General features: G+C 39.8%; 2 protein-coding genes across 3 annotated transcripts in view; one reads left to right on the top strand and one right to left on the bottom strand.

Annotated features, from left to right (window-relative positions):
* STRADB (STE20 related adaptor beta) overlaps positions 1-13,095 on the bottom strand; it is a gene marked incomplete at its 3' end in the record, with an annotated part of 33,976 nt that extends 20,881 nt beyond the window's left edge. The window contains exons 1-3 of the mRNA XM_017545302.2: positions 12,899-13,095; positions 10,035-10,134; positions 6,382-6,462 (exon numbers count right to left, since the gene is read on the bottom strand). Coding sequence (XP_017400791.1) covers positions 6,382-6,462; positions 10,035-10,046 — 93 coding nt within the window. The remainder of the gene's footprint in view (positions 1-6,381; positions 6,463-10,034; positions 10,135-12,898) is intronic.
* Positions 13,096-13,182: 87 nt separating this feature from the next.
* TRAK2 (trafficking kinesin protein 2) overlaps positions 13,183-14,384 on the top strand; it is a 67,715-nt gene continuing 66,513 nt past the window's right edge. The window contains exon 1 of one of the 2 annotated variants that reach the window (XM_017545283.2): positions 13,183-13,459. The gene's annotated coding sequence lies outside the window, so the exon portion shown is untranslated. Of the gene's footprint in view, positions 13,464-14,384 lie in introns of both variants that reach the window. The other variant, XM_017545287.2, reaches the window with a different exon arrangement.

The following is a 14,384-nucleotide window of genomic DNA, read 5'->3' as shown; positions in this document are numbered from 1 at the left end:
TTCAAACTATACTACAAGGCTACAGTAATCAAAACAGCATGGTACTGGTACCAAAACAGAGATAAAGACCAATGGAACATAACAGAGGCATCAGAACTAACACTGTATATCTACAACCATATAATCTTTGAAAAACCAACAAAAACAAGCAATGAGGAAAGGATTGCCTATTTAATACATGGTGTTGGGAAAACTGGCTAGCCATATGCAGAAAGCTGAAGCTGGATCCCTTCCTTATACCTTATACAAAATTAACTCCAGATGGGTTAAAGATTTAAACATAAGACCTAACACCACAAAAACCCTAGAAGAAAACCTAAGGAATACCATTCAGGACATAGACATGAGCAAAGACTTCATGACTAAAATACCAAAAGCAATGGCAACAAAAGCCAAAATAGACAAATGGGATCTAATTAAATTCAAGAGCTTCTGCACAGCAAAAGAAACTATCATTAGAGTCAACTGGCAACCAACAGAATGGGAACAAATTTTTGCAATCTACCCATCTGTCAAAGGGCTAATATCCAGAATCTACAAAGAGCTTAAACACATTTATAAGAAAAAAACAACCCCATCAAAAAGTGGGCGAAGGACACGAACACACACTTCTCAAGACATTTATGCAGCCAACAAACATACGAAGAAACACTCATCATCACTGGTCATTAGAGAAATGCAAATCAAAACCATATTGAGATACCATCTGACTCCAGTTAGAATAGCAATCATTAAAAAATCAGGAGACAACAGATATGGAGAGGATATGGAGAAATGAGGATGCTTTTACACTGTTGGTGGGAGTGTAAATTAGTTCAACCATTGTGGAAGACAGTGTGGTGATTCCTCAAGGATCTAGAACTAGAAATACCATTTGACCCAGCAATCCCATTACTGGGTATATACCCAAAGGATTATCAATCATTCTATTATAAAGATACATGCACACTTATGTTTACTGCATCACTGTTTACAATAGCAAAGACTTGGAACCAACCCAAACGCCCATCAATGATAGACTGGATAAAGAAAATATAGCACATATACACCATGGAATACTATGCAGCCATAAAAAAGGATGAGTTCCTGTCCTTTGAAGGGACATAGATAAAGCTGGAAATCACCATTCTCAGCAAACTGACACAAGAACAGAAAACCAAATGCTGCATGTTCTCACTCATAAGTGGGTGCTGAACCATAAGAACACATGGACACAGTGAGGGGAACATCACAAACTGAGGCCTGTTGGGGGGTGAGGGGCTTCGGGAGAGTTAGCAGGAGGTTGGGCGATTGGGTAGGGATAGTATTAGGAGAAACAGCTAATGTAGATGATGGGGTGGATGCCACAAACCACTAACTGACAAACCTGCATATTCTGCACATGTACCCCAAAACTTAAAGTATATAAAAAATAATTATTGCAACAAAATAAATACACAGAGAAGACAAAAGAAAAAACAACATGAAAGAATGAAGCACATCTACAAGATCTAGAAAACAGCATCAAAAGGGCATATCTAAGAGTTATTGGCCTTGACGAGCAGGTAGAGAAAAGTATCCGAATAGAGAGCTTTCCAAACAGACAGAAAGATATCAATATCCAAGTATAAGAAGGTTATGGAATGCCCAGCATATTTAACCCAAAAAAGACATTTAACAATCAAATTTCCAGTGGTCAAGGATAAAGAAGGGATCCTAAAAGAAGTAAGAAAAAAGGAGAGAACATATAAAGGACCTCCAGTACATCTTGCAGCAGACTTGTCAGTGGAAACCTTACAGGCCAAGAGAGAGTAACATAACATATTTAATGTGCTGAAGGAAAAACTTTTATAGAATAGTTTATCCAGTGGAAATATCCTTCAAACATGGAAGGAAAAATAAAGATGCTCCCAAACAAACAAAAGCTGAGGGGTTTCATCAATGCTAGACCTCTCCTACAAGAAATGCTAAATGGGCATTCTTCAATCTGAAAGAAAGGATGTTAATGAGCAATAAGAAATTATCTGAAGGTACACAAGTCACTGGTAATAATAACTACACAGATAAAAGCTGTATTGTTACATTGTAACTGTGGAGTGTAAACAACTCATATCCTGAGTAGAAAGACTAAAAAATGAACCTATCAAAAATAGTAACTACAATACCTATTCAAAACAGTATAAGAAGATATAAGGCCAGGCGCAGTGGCTCACGCCTGTAATCCCAGCACTTCGGGAGGCTGAGGTGGGTGGATCACCTGTGGTTGGGAGTTCAAGAACAGCTTGACCAATGTGGAGAAACCCCATCTCTACTAAAAATACAAAATTAGCAAGGTATGGTGGTGCATGCCTGTAATCCCAGCTACTTGAGTGGCTGGGACAGGAGAATCGCTTGAACCCGGGAGGCAGAGGCTGTGGTGAGCTGAGATCGCACCATTGCACTCCAACATGGGCAAGAAGAGTGAAACTCCATCTTAAAAAAAAAGAAAAAAAAAACAGAAGAAGATATAAATAGAACCATAAAAAGTTAAAAAACAGGAGGAATGAAGGTGTAGAGTTTTTATTAGTTCTCTCTTTGCCTGTATGTTTTTGCAATCAGTGTTGTCAGTTTAAAATAATGTTATGTTATTTGCAAGCCTCATGGTAACCTCAAATCATAAAATTTACAACACATATATAAAAAAAATAAAAAATAAACTAAAACACACCACCAGAGAAAATCAACTTCACAAAAAGGAAGAAGACAGGAAGGAAGAAGGAGGGAGGGAAGGAGAGGGAAGGGAGGGAGAGAACACAAAACAAGTAACAAAAGCCAGTAGTTAAGTCCTTACTTATCAATAGTAACACTGAATGTCAATGGATTAAACTTTCCAATGAAAACACAGAGTAGCTGAATGAATTACTTAAAAAAGATTCAATGATCTGTTGCCTACAAGAAACACACTTCACCTATAAAGACACACAAAGACTGAAAATAAAGAGTTGAAGAAAAATATTCCATATAAATATAAATCAAAAAAAGAACAGGAGTTGATATATATATATGTATCAGACAAAATAAATTTCAAGGCAAAACTTATAAAAAGAGACATAGAAGGTCATTATATAATCCTAAGCAAAAAGAACAAAACTGGAGGAATCACATTACCTGATTTCAGATTATACTACAGAGCTACTGTAACCAAAACAGCATAGTACTGGTATACAAACAGACACACAGACCAATGGAACAGAACAGAAAACTCAGAAACAAATCCATACATCTACAGTGAACTCATTTTTGACAAAGGTGCAAAAAGTACACACTGAGGAGAAGACAGTCTCTTCAATAAATGGTGCTGAGAAAACTGAATATTCATATGCAGAGGAATAAAAGTAGACCCCTATCTCTTGCTATATTAAAAAATAAAATAAAATGGATTAAAGACTTAAATCTAAGATCTCAAACTATGAAATTACTACAAGAAAACATTGAAGAAGCTGTCCAGGAAATTGATCTGGGCAAAGATTTATTGAGTAATACCGTGAAAATAGAGATAATCAAGCAAAAATAGACAAATGTGATCACAGCCAGTTAAAAATCTTCTGCACAGCAAAAGAAATAATCAACAAAGTGAAGAGACAACCCACAGAATGGGAGAAAATATTTGTAAATTACCCATCTGACAAGGGATTAATAACTAGAATTTATAAGGAGTTCAAACAATCAAATTTTTAAAATCTAACAATCTGATTTAAAAATGGGCAAAAGATCTTAATAGACATTTCTCAAAAGAAGACATATAGTTCCGGGCACAGTGGCTCACACCTGTAAACCCAACACTTTGGGAGGCTGAGGTGAGAGGATCACTTGAGGACAGGAGTTCAAGACCAGCCTGGCCAACATAGTGAGACATCATCTAGCTGGGTGTGGTAGGACATACCTGTAGTCCTGGCTTATCAATAACCTGAGGTGAAAGGATTGCTTGAGCCCAGGAGTTCAAGGTTGCAGTGAGCTACAATTACACCACTGCACTACAGCCTAGGTGGTAGAGCAAGATGCTGTCTGAAAAAAATAAATTAATTTTTTTTAAAGATGACATCCATATGGCAAATAGGTATATGAAAAAGTGCTCAACATCATTGATCACCAGAGAAATGCAAATCAAAACTAGAAGGGGATATCATCTGACCCCAGTTAAAATGGCTTCTATCAAAAAGACAAGCAATAACAAATACTGGCAAGGATACAGAGAAAAGGGAATCCTCATATGCTGTTGGTGATAAGGCAAATTAGTACAGCCACTATGGAGAACAGTATGGAGGTTCCTCAAAAAACTAAAAAAAAAAAACTACCATATGATTCAGCAATCGTACTGATAGGTATACACCCAAAAGAAAAGAAATCAGCATATTGAAGAGATATATGCACACCCATGTTTATTGCAGTACTATTGACAATAGCCAAGATTTGGAAGAAACCTAAGTGTCCATCAACAGATGAATGAAGAAAGAAAATGTGGTACATATGTACAATGGAACACTATTTAGCCATAAAAAAGAATGAGATACTACCATTTGCAACAACAGGGATAGAAGTGAAGGACATTATGTTAAGTGAAATACGGCAGACCCAGAAAGACAAACTTCACATGTTCTCACTCACTTGTGGGAGCTAAAAATTAAAACAATTGAACTCATGCAGATACAGAATAGAGGCCAAGAAGGGGTGGGAGGCAGAGTGGAGATGGTTAATGAATACAAAAATATAGTTAGATAGAATAAGGTCTAGTATTTGACAGCACAACAGAGTGACTATAGTCAACAATTTATTGTACATTTAAAAATAAGAATATAATTCGAATGTTTATAACATGAAGTAATGATTTATGTGTAAAGTGATGGATAACCCATTTACCCTGATGTAATTATTACATATCATATGCCTGTATCAAAATATCTCAGGTACCCCATAAATATATACACCTTCTATGTACCCCCAAAAAATTTTTTTAACCCTCAGATACTACATCCTATTTTATGAAAAGACAGGTAATTAGAAACCTTTACAGTATTAATGAATAAAAAGCAAAATAACAGAATAAAGACAACTGAAGATGGGACTGGGTTAAATCATAAGCAAAATTAACTGGGATTTACTAATTTTGTAGCAAATAAGGCATTTGCAAGGTAGGTTCCATTCTGTAGCAAAAATTGCAGTATAAAGTATGCAATAAGGGGAGGAAGATATCCCAAAGAAATATCCTAAGACATATCTAAGACATGTGGGAGCAGAGCCAAATAAAAAGTGTAAGTGGAAAGGCTTCATAGATACAATATTTGAACCAATTCTTTATGGATGAGGAAGAATTTCAGAAGCAGAAAAGAAAGAAGAGTATTTCAAGTAGAGAGAAGGGTATGTGCTAAGCCTCAGCAGCAAGAAATGAAACTAATATTAGACACATTCTACACCAGTAAAAGTCCTCATATTATGCTAATTTAGACATTATCCCATAGGCTTTAGGAAGCCAATGGAAGTTTCAAAGCTGGCAAGCGACACGAGCAGGTCTGTATTGGTAGCAGTACTGAACACTGATGTGAGTGGTGGGAGAAGACTAGGTGTGTGTCTAGGGAGACTAGAGGCAACAAGTCCACCTGCAACAGCCCAGATGAGGAGCAATGAGACCTAAGCAGTAGCAGTGCTCACGTGAAGCAAGGGACAGACTCCAGGGCATTTCAGAGACAGAGTCAGAAGACTTGGTGAATAATAAATATGGGGCAGAGGTAGAGGCCATGTGAGGATAAAGTTTCGAGTTAGGATGACACAGTAGATGAGTTTTCATTAGCCAAAGTAGGAAATACCAGTGGGTTGGTGGGTTTGAAAGAAGATTAAGGTTTTATTCAAACTGAGTAGAGATGCCTTTGAAAAATCCAATCAGAGGTATTCTAGAGACACTTCTGTTGCCCAGAAAAAGAGTCTGGGGTTGCAGGTAAAAATCTGAGAAGCATCAGTTCTGCTTGATGCCAGGGTCCCCTCAGGAAACCTGTGGTACTCTAAGACAATCTGAAATCTGAGCAACTGAAGTCATAGTAATAGTTGTGAAACTGCTTAGGAAGAGCCACTTTAGGAAGAAAAGAAGTGGCCAGTTACAGACTCCTGGAACATGGCAGGAGGAAGGAAAAATAGTAAAAGACCCTGTAAAGAAAAAGAAATAGAGGAGAACCAGGAGGGAATAGTATTATAGAAGGGAAAGTTAGAGCATTAATTGTACCCAACCATTTTTTTTTTTTTAAAGACGAGATCTCACTATGTTGCCCAAGCTGGTCTCGAATGCCTAGGCTCAAGTGATCCCCTTGCCTCGACCTCCCAAAGTGCTGGGATTACAGGAGTGAACCACTGCATCCAGCCTACTCATTTTCTTACCAAGTATTGATGGATACTGGTTTCAGACTGTTTTTCAGGTCTGAGTGATTCAACTTGTGTTCTTGAAGTGCAGAAACAATCCTGGAAGTCAGAAATGCATTATATAAGTGAAAAATAAGTTATAGGATAAGAAAGGGTGGTGTGTAGTTACAAACAGTTCTAGTGACTAGAGTGGGAAGCAGAGAGGAAGGTCAACATGCAGGAGCCTGGAACCGAAGCCAGGATCCACATCATGGAGGTACTCAGTGTGGGACAGAAGGGAAAAGTAGCTGGGCATGCAGACAAACTTCATATACATCAGAACTTCACTTGGTGTTATCACTGATCCTTCCCCTCTCTTTTCTTGAGAGGGGATAATAATTCATTTTAACTGTTGAGGTTAATTTTTAACTCCAACTGTCAATACCACTGAGGTTTTCTTCTGAACATTTAGCCAGATTATTCTGCTGTATTCATATAATTATTTTTATTTTAATCCTTGCTATCTTAAATATAGAAACCGTGTTTATTCACATTAAGCCACATATTGAATGAAAAAATAGTTTCTAAAGCTGATAAACATCTCTAATTACAACTCAAAGCAAATTAAAAGAGACTTACTTTTATTATCACAATTTACATTTTTCTGCATATTAACCCATGGTTTTATTACCATTTATTGCCAATAAAGAAATGTAATACCTATCTACATGTGATTTATCACATCATTAATCAGTGGGGTGAAGCTGACCTTATACTATTTAGGAAGAAAAAGTATGTCAAAAGAAAAGTATAAACACATTTTAGGAGAGGCTTCATTAACAAAATATTTTCAATATTTGAAAAAATTTCTTTTTTTTTTGAGACAGAGTCTTGCACTGTTGCCCAGGCTGGAGTGGAATGGCACTATCTCGGCTCACCGTAACCTCTGCCTCCTGGGTTCAAGCAATTCTCCTGCCTCAGCCTCTTGAGTAGCTGGTATTACAGGTGCCTGCCACCACAACCGGCTAATTTTTGTAGAGATGAGGTTTCACCATCTTGGCCAGGCTGATTTCAAACTCCTTACCTCAAGTGATCTGCCCACCTTGGCCTTTCAAAGTGCTGGAATTACAGGCATGAGCCACCATGCCCATTTCAAAATTTTTCATTTCAAGCATCTTATGGACATTTATTTTTATATAAACATTAAAGTACAACATCAAATGACGTCTACCCATGTCTACTTAATTCTTTGTAGTCAGTTACTTAAAAGTAAATTTCCTTTTAAGATATGCCAGAATTTCTCACTAATCAAACTAGTCATTTTCCCAGTTAGCCTACATTACCAATTATTTTAACTTGAATTCCTACAGTCTGTATACTTTATAAATCTATTACAAAAATTTGGCATATATGCCCACTGTTTTATGTAAGACTCCCCCTGAAGAACAGATGCTAACAATGTCAAGATGGCCGTACAACTGATTCCTTTGCAGAGTTTCTAATGGCTTCCTAGGGTGAATAACATTTACAGTAAAACAGTTTTTGAAGGCACTTACTAGTGTTGTTCATATTGAAAATATCCACAAGCTAGGCAGGCCATTTATATATTGTTTGGTATTTATATATTTTGGCAACATTTAGCTTGAATTTTTCACAACAACCATTACCACCACTGTGCAAAAGAAGAATTAACATAGTAGGCCTATTAGAAAAGAGCTATTAGAAAAGAACTGCTTATAAATTTGATCCTTGGCTCATATCTGGGAACTGGGATTTTGCAGAGGTTCCCTTCCTAAGAATCACTCATTGTGTCTCAACTGTTGGTGCAAATAATACGGTTTATGCTGAACACCTGGCTTTTTGCTCTGGGCGACTGGAATTTTGTTACCTGCTAGCAGACAGTGCCACAGGACAAGTCCCCAATAAAAACCTTAAATCCGAGTCTCTAATGAGCTTCCCTAGCAGACAACATTTCATGTGTCACAACTCTGGGCGAACTGTGCATATCCTATGGGACTGCACTAAGAAAAGATTCTTGAAAGCCTGTGCCTGGTTTCCTTTGAACTTCACCCCACATACATTTTTCCTTTGCTGATTTTGCTTTCTATCTTTTTGCAAATGTTTACAATTCGTAAAATTGTAAATCTTAAGTAATCCTTTAGAGGAGGGGAAGGTAAACTAACTATGGTCCATGAGCCAAATCTGACCAATCACCTGTTTTTGTGAATAAAGTTTTACTGGAACACAGACACATTCATTCATTTATATATTGCCTATGGCTGCTTTACTGCTAGTATTTCAGCAGAAAAATCGCTGTAACAAAGACCAAAGGGCATGTAAATACTATCTGGCCTTTACAGAAAAGTTTGCTGATCCCTCCTTTAGAGAGTAAGGCATTTCACCTCCGTGTATTTTCCAGATATATAAAGCTCCTCTTTCAAGTGGTAAAGCTTTACTTTAAACAGGTAAGTAAATGTGTTATGTATTTTCCATATTACTAACAATACAGTCTTCTACCTTCATAGTTCTGCCTCTCAGCCTTGGTAATTGATAGAATAGATTGGCAGGTATGAGTCTGATACCTGGCTTCAATATTTTGCAATCTTAGACAAACTGAAAATGAAGATAATGCTACCTGCCCTGCTAATTTTCCACAATTTGAAACTATGAAAGAAATATATGAAAGTATTTATAAACTACAAATCATCATACAGGATCTCCCTCTATCACCCAGGCTAGAATGCATTGGCACAATCACAGTTCACTGCAGCCTCGATCCCTTGCTCAAGTGATCCTCCCACCTTGGCCTTCTGAGTAACTGAAACTACAGGCATGTGACACCACATCTGGCTAATATTTTATATAGACAGGGTCCCACTACGTTGCCTAGACTGGTCTTGAATTCCTGGGTTCAAGTGATCCTCTAGCCTTAGCCCCCAAAAATGCTGAGATTACAGATGTGAGCCACTACTCTCGGTCTACTCATTACTTTCTAAAAGACCACTGTTTTAATATAAGTATTCCCTATTCAAATATTATGTATAAAACACAATGAAAGTCCTCAAGCTACTTAATCTAAAGTAGATACCATGGATCTAAATATAAATAAAAAACCAGTTGGCAGCTATACCTCATATTATACATTGATCCAAATTACTTTTTTCCAGTTAAGTCAAGGGGCTTATTTTTTTATTTTTTATTTTTTTGAGACAGAGTTTTGCTCTTGTTACCCAGGCTGGAGTGCAATGGCGCGATCTCAGCTCACCGCAACCTCTGCCTCCTGGATTCAGGCAATTCTCCTGCCTCAGCCTCCTGAAAGGGCTTATTTTTAAACACTGTTTGGCCTTTGGTCAGACAAAAATTTGTAAAAGGAGTTTCTGAAAGATTTAAAAGATAAGGCATAGCTAACAGGTATGAGCACCATATCTAAGTGTAACACCTATGAGAAAAAGTAGATATGGGACAAAGGATTAGAATAATGAGACTATCAGAAGATAGGAGAAGTTCTTTATGAAAGAAAGAAAACCTCAATGAGAATGTGATTCATTTCTCAAGTCCAGAAGTCAATCCGGTCAAAACAACATCTCAGAGCCTAAGAATATCCCATCAGAATATGCCTTTTATTATGACTTGGCATTAACATCCAACTACTCTGACAGAACAAAATCAGATCTATGTTAACAAAAACTTACCAAAAGAGACATTGAATCGCTTTAGTTCACAGAAAGTGACAAAAATCCATCTATTCCAAAGAAGGCTTTTATCTTCCTTTCAAAATGCAGATATATCCTACTATAAAAAACAAAAGCAAAATAATTTAGAATCACATAAAAGTTCCTTAAAGAACTAATTGCCTTAAACCCATCCAGTATTTAGGCAGCTGTCCCTTGACATCCAATATATAGGCAGCTACTCCTTGACTCAAGGAGACATTCCTGAAAAGCATCTTTAAAGAATATTTTTTTTAACTGAACATTATTTGGGATCTGACATCACAACAAAGAAGCCGAGTGAAAAAGAAAAGAAGTTCTGAATATTTCCAAAGCCTCAAAGTATTTACATATACATTCCCTATCTTTTCTATAGTTTGTTTTTTAAAGAATGCTGTGCAAATTTGAAAGCAATATAGAAAACCAATTTTTGACTCACTTTTGATATCAACGGTGTCACTTAAAATAAACTCCAAGAATTTTCAATGATTCCATGTATTATAACTAAACTTTGAGACTTTCCAAAACTCTTTCTTATTGGATTAATTACCTACTAAATCATTTGGGGTCCCTGACCAGCAAATACGGGAAAGAATCAGAACAGACTAGGAAATTAATTCAAGGAGATACAAAAACACCATCGAAGGTTTCCAGACCTTTATTAATAGAAAGGGTGGCAATCTTGTAAGTTTGCAGGTATAGAGTATTCCTTTACATCTAACCAACATCATCTTTCATCTAAATTGTGCTTCATTATTTCAATTTAATGAAGTCCCCAAACTTGATGAATCCATCTACAAGTATGTGAGCAAAATGAGAAAGGTAAGATTTTGTAAACCATAAAAACAAAAAAGCAATATCCAATTTTATTACTAAGGAAAGAGGTGAATTTATTCAGGATGTTCACTATGAACCAAAGGTAGAGATTGGGAGGAAGACAGACCTGAAAGGTTGTGATCATTTAGTCACCTGGCATTCATTACCGTCAAGTTAAGACATTGGAGTTTGCCGTGCTGCAAAAGGGGAAAAGTAATGCCTGCCCTGTCAACCTTCCAGGTGACTGAGATCAAATGAGTTACATCTCAAAGTGCCCCTAACTAGCAAACATTGTATCAACTTGAACTATGCTTTGAAAAGTACACTCAAATATACTGATGGCAGTACAAAATGGTAAGGCTTATTTGGAAAGCAGGTTGTCAATGTTTCAATAATCATGAAAATATTCTACCTTTTGACCCAGTAAAATTCCTACTAACCATCTATTCTAAGGAGCTATCCAAGTAAAGGAAGAAACTACACACCCATAGTCATTACACTGTTAATCTGTAGCAGCCAAGTAATCATTACACAAGTGTTTAATGAATGGCTAATACAGGTCAGGCACTGTGGACACCCACTGGTAATCAAGGCTGACAGGCCCTGGCCACTTGTATCTGACCTTCCCACAAGCAGAAAGGTTATGGTTGTCATGGCTAACCAAATTTTCTGGTTACTATGACTTTGTATCCTGCTTTTTTCACTCAGTGTCAGCAAGTTGTTACGATTTTGTGTTAACAATTTGAAACTCCATTACATTTTTTTTTTTCCTTTCTGAAAAGCTCAGAAGAAACAGACACACTCTGATGAGAATTGTTAGTACTAAAAGGGTTGTCCCTATGGGGTGGTTTAATCCCAGAGATTTTTGCCTTAGATACACCAGACTATTTAGAGATAATTTTACAAGACATTTTGAGGTCAAGGCAGCAGCTGCACCCAGCAAAGGGGTGGGAGTGGGGAATTTGCTGTTATTATAATTTTCTCTGGCATGCTCTTTCACGAGATATGAATATAAACCCTTTCTTTAAAAAAAAAAGTCATACTTAAGAGACCGATATTTCTGAATGTATTCACAAGTACATCAGTGCAATCCCTTGCACATGTATCTAAAAGCTAATTACAATAAAGCTTTATAAGTAATTTCAATTTCTTCCGTAATAGAATGGTTCATGTGAAGACTTTAATCTGAAAGATTAACAGTTTCTGTAGAAACCACAAGGGCTCATCTACTCACAGAACAGGAGTTTTGTGTTAATTTAGACGTTCAACAGAGGCCATTGCTACAGGGAATGCAAAAATAACCCGATGTAACTCTCTTTGTTGAGCTTTAAAATTACTGTAATTTTCAAAGTGATTTTGAGAATCCCTAAAATCTTAAAGATCATAGCGACGCACAGCTCGGGAGAATTTTCCAAGCTTAGTGACTCATGCTTTCAACAAATCTTTACTGAGCGCCTACCGTGTGTCAGGCACCGTGCTACTAGGTAGGCTCCGTGTTACACGTTCTTATCAAGTTTTGAGGAAAAGGTACTTGACAACAGACCCAGCAGGGAATAACACAGCGCTGAACTGACAAACCGAGGACAAAAACGACACTCGAGCATTTAATTTTGTAAAAGGTTCCTTCCTAGTCCTGCTTTGGGGGACTTTGCAGCGAACTTGCAGAAGGCGGCAGATAAAGCTGGGGTCTGAGGGTGTCTTCGGTGTGGAAACTCGCCAAGCCCGAGAGCGCGGCCAAAAGTGAGGGCTGCGGGGAGAGGGCGTCCGGGCGGCCTGGGCTCCGCGCACCTGGCACGGCCAACCCGGCAGGCACCACCGAGGGGGCTCAGAACCCGCGGCCCGGGGCCCCGGTGAGCCCGAGTTGCACGAGCGCAGGGGCCGCATTTTTGCCACGGCTCCGTCAGCCGCCGGTGCCGCGGCTCGAGGTGGGCTGGCGCGTTCTGGCCTTGGGCTTCCCGGGCTTGAGCGGACCGAGGCTCACTCCCTCACGTCCCCCACCTTTCCCTCCCCGGCCTGCCTCCCCTAGTTACCCTAGCGGCGACCACGGCCAGTGACTCTCTTCAGACTGCCAGCGGTGCGGACCGGGGCGGGCGCCGGAGACCGGCTCGCGGAGGTGGTAGGCGAGCGCTCTAGGCCCGCTCCCGGCGCGCGGCGCGGGAGGGCGGTGCGGCCGCAACCGGGGCCGTGAGCTTGGAACTCTGCCCCAGCTCCAGGCTACCCGCAGGGACGCGGCCCCGCCTCTTGCCCCGGGGCTGAGCGGTGCGAAGGCGGGGCCTTCGAGCTTGGGGCGGGGCGGCCAGAAAACTACAAGTCCCAGCAGGTCTTGCGCTGGGCCGTGGAGGCCGCTGGGAGAGTGGGTCTCCTCTGGCTTCCCCAATTGTGTGGGGGCTGCCATTGACCCGTTGTGGCTGCAGAACCGAGGTCGCCGAGTGATGATGATGTGAAATCGCTCGACTGTCCCTGCCACTCCCAGGCGGTTGCTGGGAGTGGAAGCAGCGGCGGCAGCTTCGGCTGCTGCTATCAGGCTGCCGCCGCATTAGGAGCTTCCTGAAGAAGCGCGGGCGGACGACGGAGGATGCCGGGCCACTGCAGTGAGTAAGCTATCCGCTCGCAACCCGAACTGGCCCTTGACAACTTCTCCGGAAGGCGGAGGAACCTCCTCGCCCCGAGCTCCTCCGGTCCCCGGAGGTCACGCGCCGACGCCGGAGGCGGAGGCTGGGTGCGGGAGGGCTGGGTCCCAGTCCCGCGGTGAGGAGTGGGTTGTTTCCTAAATGTGGGTGTAAAGTGATGGGCGCTGGACTCTGGCGTCGGGATTCAGCCCAGCTGCACATCCGAGGTTTGGCAGCTTCTCAGAGCGCCTCATCCTCTGCCAGACAGCATCCATCTGGAGTCCCGTCTTTTAGGATGAGTGGCTTTAGGGTCGGGCATTAAACCTTAAGCCTCTGTCGCTCCCTGTGATGTAAATGGAAGGAGAGGGTATTGGAAGGAGCTCTTAATGTATCAAATAGAATTGGGCTTTTCTTGCAATTGATTTCGAGCCAGATGCCATATGTCCTGAAAAAGAAAAACGGCTGACTTTAGTTTGAAGCGTAAATAATAGATATTGGGACATGTCCTTTTTAGTACCAAAATAGTCTTTCAACCTAAAAAAAAAAAATCTGCGTCATATTAATAGGCATAAGTTTAGTTACTTGCTCATGCACTTTTTGCTTAGACTTGCTGTTTCTATGCCAAAAAAAAAAAAGTAACTTTTCACAGGAAATTCATCAAGTTGGTGGAATGGACCATAGGAACCATTGGTCTCCGTAAATCTTTTCCTGACCTTCAGATCTTTGTTATTGACTTGGAAGTCTGAGCTACAGTGGTCTCCAAATAGCACGTTAATGGTGGTGACATGACACTGAAAAACAAATTGTGAAGGACATTTAGTGGTGAGAAAGGTCAGGGTGGAGACACTTTATCATCCCAGCAGTTATGCCAGCTTTCTTCCCTTTTTTTTTTTTTTTTTTTTTTTTT

The sequence above is a fragment of the Cebus imitator genome, unplaced genomic scaffold (genome assembly GCF_001604975.1).
Source record: "Cebus imitator isolate Cc_AM_T3 unplaced genomic scaffold, Cebus_imitator-1.0 Scaffold178, whole genome shotgun sequence".
Taxonomy (NCBI): domain Eukaryota; kingdom Metazoa; phylum Chordata; class Mammalia; order Primates; family Cebidae; genus Cebus; species Cebus imitator.
This window is presented reverse-complemented; position numbering and strand designations above follow the sequence as displayed.